Here is a 9,456-nt window from a genome sequence, read left to right as displayed (position 1 = left end):
TGTTGTTTAAAACGAAATGTTTTTTCACCCTTTGAAACAGATGATTGACAAGAAGATTAGATTTCAATATTATTTATTTCGTATATTTATTACTTACTTAATAGAAACTGAAATGAAAACTTGTATGTTTTTAAATAAAATGATTATATGTAAGAGAGATCCTCCCTATAAGGGTCATACCATATTAATACAGTCGTGTACAGAGTATTCGGGGATAAGAGAAGATGAGTTATAATGTCTTTACAGGGTGGACATTGTTTTTTGCCAGCTCATTAGGACTTGCTGGCATGTCATATTTGCAAATTGGTAAATAATGTTATTTTTTTTATACAGAAAAGTCATTAAAATTGACCCATTTTTCGAGATTCAAGCTCTCGAAGTGACTACTGACACATCGTGTCACACGGCATGGCACGTGTTTTCGACTATAGCCTAGGCACTGAGTTCTTTTAATTAGTCGCGAATGTTTTCTTGTATTGATGAGCAAAGCCCATCTTCGTCTTAATATAGATTAAACTTTTAAACTGCCAATATAGCTAATATGGCTGACATTTGCGATCATATCACAGGTCAGGCGTGTTTAGGGAGAAATATTCAAGATGTGATTCATTTCACGAATACTAGGAAAAGCAGGTCTCTTCATAACTGGATCTATTTAAATTAAATGTTGGGGTTTTTACGTTTTAAAAAGAAAGAGGTGGAAAATCGATTTCCTCAGCATCTTCAAAACATGGGTGATTTTGTCTTGCATTATCCCTACGTTTTTTCTTAATTTCTAATAGGTATTATACATGAGGTAAAATACCATTGCTTCCACTCTCTGTCCATTCTTCTCAGTGGTAGATATGCTAAATGGTATAGTATCTATAACTGAAGATACATCAAACTCGTCTATTCACATATTAAGGTGCAAAAGAAAATGGTAAATGGTTTTATTTATAAAACTGAGTACCCCATTTAATAATTTCGACATGACATTATTCCTGACATTCAACCAAACATCACTATCTGACTCATTTGAGTAACTGATTCTCTCAGTTTTTATACTTTTATACCTTTGGCTTTGATAGCGAAGAAAATCATTCTATCCTGCTAATTTTTTTATTAAAACTAAATAATTAAAACCAATAACAAACTCCAATGTATTCACAAGACGTTCCAAGATTCATTTTGAGAAATTCTTTGATGACGAAATTGGACACTTGTAAGGCAACAGTTTATATTATAATTATATGTATGACTGTTTGTCTCTGTTTTATTTTATTATAGAATGGAACCATAATTTTACCATTTTCCTTACCAGAAATCCTCTTAGTCTTACAAAAGCATGGAATAGGTTGTAAGTGTATTTAATCATAATATCTGGATGAAATTACTTCTCAAGCCAGAATTGGCTATGTTGGCAAAAATAGGGTTAAGTAGGTGTAGAAAGTTAAAACTAGCTGAAATAGACTAATATTTTGTAATATTTTCATGTGAGATCATTAAAATGGTGATGAAATGTTATTGAAAGTTTTATTAATGCTTTTTATTTTTAACTTCACCACGGATGACATGTTGTATAACGTGAAATGTGAATCTAGAAAATAGGAGATAGTCTAAAATTGGCAACATCTGCCATAGAAGAAGTCCTTATTTCATTTGTTTGTGCAGTGAACTATTTGATAGAATGGTTAATTTTCTGAGTAATGAACCTGGATATATCTACTGAGTCATATGCTTCAGAATGGGTAACCAGGGGGCCCTAAGTGGCCAAGTGGTCTAAAGCGCTACCATTACGGATCATTGCTATCTCACCTCTGTCTGCATGGGTCTCTGGTTCAGCCAATGTGGATATGTGAGAAAGCCTGCCAGTTGCTTCTCGTGGGTTTTTTTCTCCCAGGTTCTTCGTGCAACATTTATACTGGCTGCCATGTATAGCCTATCTTGTGCTGAAAAATGGCGTTAAACCCTACAACAACAGCAAAAACATCAGAATGGGTAACCAAAGTTCCATTTTGCAATTTTTTTAAAGGTGTGTTTATATGAATTTGTGAGTGGAATTCTGTAGCATGCAATGTTGATTCTGGGTATTTGTGATCATACAGAACATAAAACTTTATTTTCTGTCTTTATACTTTCCTGTTTAAAGGAAAAATGACACAAAAGTCATCATTTTACTTTAATCATTAATGCATTGCATTGAAACAAAAAAATGAGGTTCGGGTACTGTCCTGGAATCAATCCAAGGCAAATTTTGGGGCAGTTTAGGGAGACCATGACACGAATGATGGACTGGAAGGTGACCGTTTTGCCAGGATCACCCCCTTGCTTAGACCGTGTAAGTGTTGGGATTCTCCAACATACATGCATTATGAAAAAACTGACAAGAGAGTAGACATCTCCCCATTTCTATAATGATGTGCATTCCATCCATAATTAGGAAATTATTGTTGACTAGCTGTTGGAAAGTTGACAGTACATATTGGTAATGGTTCACACGCAAGTTTTGTTCTTTGATTTGCCTATTTTATCAGGGTTCCTGCACAGGTTTAAAAAAATTGAAAAGGTCTAAATTTTGAAAATTGCTTTTCCAGGTCTTGAAAATGTCTGGAAAAATTAAAAAATGACTAAGTCTTAATTTTGGTTATATCAGAAACTGGTAACATGATATTCTTTTGCATTTGGGAGAAGTTTAAGTATACAGATCAAATTTATTATAATTGTTCATCTCTTTTCATTTTACTGGCTTCTCATGGGTCGGTGGTTCTTCCCGGGGTTTTCCTGGGTTCTTCCTCCATCATTAATACTGGCTGCCATGCATAGCCACAACAACAACAAAAACATTTGACCTGCAGGTTTTATGTATTTTAGCCTCCTGAGGTCATTCAACTTGTGGCATTGTTATGTCTGGAAATTTGTATTTGCCTGGCTGATAAAATTATCTGTTATGGTAATAACATTTGGTACCAGAACATGACCCCTAAGCAGTCGCTGTTAGATCTTGTAGGACAGTGGAGATCTGATTTTAATCAGAATGTGAAATACACAGTTCTTTTACAGTTTTAAAAAAGAAGAAGATTCCAGCCCTTTTCCAGACCAAACGCAGATGAAGTCTTATATATTCAAGTTTGGGAAATTCAGAAGTGTGGCTAAATAGCATCAGTGTGTGCAGAATTTGATTTATTTTCAGATTTTTGAAAGCTGCATTTCCATTGACTAATTCAATGGTCACCAGAACATGATCCCAAAGTGGTCACTGTCAGATCTTCAGGTAGGACAGTGGAGATCTGATTTTAATCAGATTACCTGTATTCACAGCATAAACTGCGATAGATCAGCCACAGTATAATAATAATAATAATAATGCTTCATTTATAGAAGGTGACTCAATAGTCAAGGACTATTCTTCCTTAAGGCCCTCGTAAGGAGAGTATAACAATGCACATTATATGAAGATAGCAATAATTACTGTTTTTTTTAACATGTTTAGTATTAAAATACTAAATTCCATTATTTATTAGAAACACATACATGCTCATGATATCTCTTCTTAAATACTCTAATATTTTCAGCAGATTTTACATGTAGTGGAAGCTTATTCCACAGAACTGTATCAGAGTATTGGAAACTCTTTTTAAATTGCTCTTTTCTTGGTTTTGGTGGTAGAAGGTTTCCATGTGATATTGATCTCAACTGGTATTGTGTTGAAAAAGGCCTGAATAAGTCCAGAAGATACTCTGGTGCAGTTCCATGTAGACAAAAGAACTGCCTTGTGAAAATCTATCCTGTCATGTATTGTTAACCATTTGAGTTCTGTATAATGCTTCTGAGGGATGATCAATAGACGCATCTAAAATTATGTGTGCTGCTCGTTTCTGAAGTTTATAAATCCTGTCAGGCTCAGATTTAACACAGTTTCCCCATACATTAAAACAATAATCCATTGTTGGAAGAATATGACTTGTAGTATAGATTTCGAGTTTCAATAGGTAAATGTTTCTTGATTCTGCTGAGAAGGGCAATTTTTTGATGACAGTGTTTTACAAAGCTTATCAATATGGTCATTCCATAATAAATTATTAGTATTCTTGGTCGCACTTATTAGTATTCTTGGTCTCGTGTGAAACAGAAGATCTCTTTTCAGCTGCTTTACTTTTAATGAATCAGATGTTTTTTTTTATGACATTCTGTTTCATGCTTTTTTATATTGAAAATGGAATATAATTTTATTATGCTAACTTAATTTCTATTATGGTAGCTGATTAAACAGATAAATTTGTTTCATATGAATGAGTGGTGAGGCTTAGGAAGTTAGGAACCAAAAGTTTGTGTTTAAAAATTCCTCAAAATGACATTGTTTCACAGTGAGAAAAAAATTCCAACGATGCCAAATTTTGTTTTGTTGAAATGTGCCAAAACAAACCAGAATGAGCTCATATTGTACAGTAAACAGAAACTTTTACAAACATGTGTACGGTTCTGCTTATATTAGTATATACTTACACAAAAGTGCTTCTAAACTTGACCGCTCAAGTGGCCCTAGTGGTTAGAGCATCCACCTCAGATGTGGGAGGTTGCGGGTTTGAACCCCAGCTGAGTCATACCAAAGACTTATAAAAATGTTATTAGCAGGAACCTTGCTTGGCACTTTGCATTAAGAGGTTATTGTTAGGACTGGTTGGCCTGGTGTCAGGATAATGTGATTTTTGGGATATTGATACTACATGTCTGTGGCATGATACCCCAATGCCAGACATCACTATAAACTGCCATACTCGAGACATCATTGTGATATGACTGGAAAATTGTTAAAGCTACATTAAAAATCCAAATCACACATGCTTCTAAACTGTTTTCCCAGGTGACATCTGAACTATTCCATAGGGACATAACTCAAAAATCTTTTAGGGCAATATGTAGGTTGGTCTATTAAATGACTATTTTAAATGTGTTCAAGAGTAGTGCACATGGTCAGGTGGACAGATACATGCCTTATTTAGACCTGAATGGCAGCTAATCTTGTCTTTAAAAGTAAACTATGTCTTAAAGTTTGGAAGTCTTTCTGATAAAAAATGAATGATATTTAAAAAGGATATAAAATTTTACAAAAAGAATCAAAGCTTGTGATATAAAGGCAAAATGATTTTATACTATTATGAGTTTATTGATGTAAATAATAAAAATGTATTCCAAACACATAATGTTTCCAGAAATATTCTCAGCATGTTTTTATTTTATTTTATTGTTTAATGTTTTTCTAATTTCATATTGTTTGTTTTTGTAATAATATTATTATGTTTCTTATCTTATAGGTGTTGTCTAATGTTGTAAAGCGCTTAGAGCTTCTAAAGATTAGGCGCTATACAAAGTCCTCATTATTATTATTATTATTATTATAAATAGTAAAACGGCACCTTGTGCAGTATATCTTTCTACGCAAAGTGTATGCTAAATATGTGAAGGGGAATTCATGAGTAATTGATAGTGTTAAAGTTCTTAAATTGGGCTTCTAAGGAGGGAGGACAATAATATTCTTATTAACTTATTTGGCCTTGGAAGTTTTTGTCATTTTTGCCTGAAATGCGAGTAGGAAAGACATTTTGGGGGCTATTTCTGAATACATTCTAATAGTAATACATTGACTTTCAACAGATTTTCCATTAGAATAATGCCCAGTTGTATTAGAAACATTGTTTTCCATTGTAAAAGATGGAGTTCTTTTATAATTTTTTTTTTTTTTGCTTAATGGACCCATTATTTTCATATAGAGACCACTCTTTATTCCAGATGCCCACCTTATTCTAGTTTTTGCAAAGGTTTACCTGTCAGTGTATTTCAGACTGGTCTGCCTTAGATCTGAGGCCAAAAGGTCTAAAAATCCTGACACAAAATCGAATTCTGACCATGAGCAGATTTTGGGTGAGGAAAAAACCGGGTAAAAACAATTGTTTTTCCCTCTGTATTTTGAAGTGCAACTAGAACACCCAGATTATTTGGAATTATTGTAGAGCTATATCTGTCTGCTTTTTTTTGTAATACCACCCACTTTGGTGTATCTTAAATGACCTTGATGCTGCAGAGCTTGGAAGTAGGGTACAGCCTCGGCATGCCTACAGGCAGGATTGGGGCTGAATGAGTTAAGCAGATTTTAATATTTATGATTAACATAATAAGTAGTATAAAACAATGTTAATCTCTAGTTTTTATCATCTCTTTATAAGTACATCATCTTTGAAAGAAAGAACATAATTTTTTTAATTGTTTCATGAGTTGTTTTTAATGTTTTCTCATAGGGGGTCATTAGTTTTGTAGGTAGGTACTGGATATATATTGCCAATGTAACATTTATAATTTTAATAGATTAAAAAGTTAAAATGTAAAGTGTAAAAATAGAATATATTGCAGAGTGGCTGATATTTCATTATTAAGGTCCCTTTAATCGGAACTTACTACCTGCATAGAGTTGAGCTATGTAACAATTGATTACACTTGTTTTATCTTTTTACTCAAATAAATTTATGTGTTTCTGTTCACATGAAGTGACTTTTTATGTTGAAAGTAAATGAAGGATATACTTGTTGAAACACTCACACATTAAAACAGTAAATTACCAGTAGGGCAGATTTATCTGCAGAAATATTGGAAGGGAAAGTTTATTTTACAGAATTGCCCAGTAGGGCAAGTTGTCTTCAGAATTACCGGTAGGGCAAGTTTATCTACAGAATTTTCGGTAGGGCACATTCATGTAAAGTTATAACTTTTAATGATAAATCACAATGCATTCTCTGTTCAGTTTGCAAGTAAATATGTACTATTAACATATTTTTTTCACTTTTAGATTTTGGGACCCTCTTTCAGTTTGGTCTCAAGACACTGCTGATGCTGGGATTGCTGACCTTCATCATCCAGTATCTTGTGCTCCCTCTTTTGAAGAAACTCAAAACTAAGAGTACATTACAGCAAGGTAATTTCATGTAAATGCAGATTGTTTTGCAAATTCAAAAGGGCTTTTTAAAGTTGTGTCCTGCCTGCAGTAGCATGATGATGCATAGGCATGTTTTTTTTTGACATGGCAGTGATAATGTCATTGCTGTCAATGTTTAATTTTTAATTTTTGTGTTAATGACATGTACAAGTCTGATATAGTTGTGATAGATAAGTGTAATTTAAAAGAAAACTGACCTGCCTACCCGAATTTTAAAGCCAGTGCCATAGGAAGCACAAAAATATATTTTTAGCATTAATGGTCCTTGTAAGACTAATAAAAAAAATTGGTTTCTGCAAAGTAATTTCATATTTTGTGTAAGACCACATATTACGGAATAAAGACCCCAGTCATTTAATACCCACTAGTCAATAATCTTGTGAGTCAAATAGTGCATATACACAGGACTGTTAAATAGGACTTAAGCATATAATGTACGTTTGACAGTACTCTGATTTCATTTGTTAATAGTGAACATTTTAAATTCATTTATAAGTAAGCTCTGTTGCTCAGTTGCAGACAGATCCAGAACATTCACTGAACTTAGCTGATTGTGTTGAAAATGTGGTACTGTTGATTTATGCACAATTTTAAACTTTAAAAATAAATAAATAATGTTGTAACATCTTTGCTTTTCCAAGTATTTATGTCAGTGCTTTTCTGTTTTATGTCGGAAATTCACTCAAACCCCTGAGCTCTTGATAAACTATATATTTACATAATTGATGAAAATATATTGACTAAAAATGCGTACAGATTTGTTTAGTTGCATTCAGAGAACACTGACCAGTTAATTAAAATGTTATCTAGAGCTTGTAAGATCTTTTCAGTATACTTCAGTTGGTATTTTTGCATCATTGCCAATGTTTATCTGATGTACAACTTTCTTTTAATAGAATAATTCTTGTTTTTAGCTCTATTTTCAATGATATGAAAGACTCGTGTGCTGAGAAGAAAGTAAATATAATCTATATAATTTAAGTACAATGCTGATAGGTGTTCTAATTTGCATCATATGGGAGAATATGTTACCTGGAGTTGGGAAGGGTACTAGGCTAAAATGGCCTGCAATTTCATCAGAGAGCTGAAGCTTGGGCATGATAAAATAAAGATTTGTTGTAAAACGTCTGGTGTGACAATGCTGCTGATATCTCAGAGCCTGGAAATAGTGGTGGCCCAAGAGCATGTTTTCCCTGTCAGACCCAAGAGATATGTCAGACCTCCCACTGTTCCAAAAATTGGAAATTAAAAGTATTCCTCTGCAGTCACAGAATTGTTTTTAAGCAAATTGTAAATTGGCAACAAATATATATGTTACTCAAAGTCTAGTAACACTTTTGCTGTGTACATGATAGAAGACTAGAACGTGTATAAAGAAGTGAACCAGTGCTATTTTATCTCAAAATTCCAGTACCCTTCCACATCAGTACCATAGTCTCAAGGCCTAAAGTGTAATTTCATTGAAAGGGGCTTCACCTTATTACTAGGAAAGAGACAATTCCAAAGTCATCCGCTTGAAGCATCATTCAGTATTTCTGATGTAATGGCTGGCTGAAAAAAAACAATGGAGCTCACATGTATTGCATGATTGGTCCTTACCATAAGGTTGAATGGGCCACTGACTACTACACTAAAATGCAAACCGACTTTCAACACTTTGTTTTGCACCAATGAACATAATAGATGATCAGTAGGATTCATGAACTTATTTATTTTAACTTTTGTTTCTCGTTGATCGGCAAATGAAAAGCTGCAGGAAGCAATAAAATGAAGAAATGGACCCCCAGCAAAAAATGATACGCCAAACAAGGATGCAAAGTATGATTAACATTTAAAGAACAATGGAAAACAAATTGGCCATGGGTCGAATATGATCAGGATACAGGAAAAATGTTTTTATCCTTTTTAAAGTTCCTGGTTTAGCAGATAGATCCAGTGCCCAATACCATGGTTCAACAAAGTTGAGGTTGATTTGATCTCGCTTACCATAATATCCAGTCCTGTCAGCGTGAAAACAAAGGCCATTTAAGACTACTGGATGTTTTTTTCAGATCAGTAAAGAAAGGAAACTGCATGGTTTAAATAACTTCTTTCATTTAAAGCTTGTACATATAACTATGCTTTGGTATTAATTTGATGTTCCTCACAACAGCTCAACAACTTGGATATGTTTATATTCATGTTGGACATGGCTCCCTCAAAAGGCCACTCAACACCACTATATCAAGTCCTGTATTTTTCACAGGTGAGACAAAAGGGATACCATGACATCACATATAGGGATAGAGTTACAAGGAAAAAGTATTTTTGTAGGAAAATAATACAGTTTACTTGAAAAAAAAATACGCAAAAATTCCATTTGTTCAGATTGTTTAAATTTAGACTGGTATTATCTACACATGACTCCTGTATGAACACACACACACATATTATCCAGCAATATATATTATATACATTTGAAACACCCTCTCAGCTCAGTTCAGAGTACA

General features: G+C 33.6%; 1 protein-coding gene across 1 annotated transcript in view; it reads left to right on the top strand.

Moving 5' to 3' along the window:
* Positions 1-188: 188 nt before the first annotated feature.
* LOC149802993 (uncharacterized) overlaps positions 189-9,456 on the top strand; it is a 50,362-nt gene continuing 41,094 nt past the window's right edge. Inside the window, exons 1-2 of the mRNA XM_089952524.1 lie at positions 189-306; positions 6,821-6,946. Coding sequence (XP_089808650.1) covers positions 225-306; positions 6,821-6,946 — 208 coding nt within the window. The 5' untranslated portion in view covers positions 189-224. The remainder of the gene's footprint in view (positions 307-6,820; positions 6,947-9,456) is intronic.

The sequence above is a fragment of the Sinohyriopsis cumingii genome, chromosome 3 (genome assembly GCF_028554795.1).
Source record: "Sinohyriopsis cumingii isolate HCF-2022 chromosome 3, ASM2855479v2, whole genome shotgun sequence".
Taxonomy (NCBI): Eukaryota; Metazoa; Mollusca; class Bivalvia; order Unionida; family Unionidae; genus Sinohyriopsis; species Sinohyriopsis cumingii.
The sequence above is the reverse complement of the archived record's forward strand: the minus strand, read 5'-3'. Positions and strand labels throughout refer to the sequence as shown.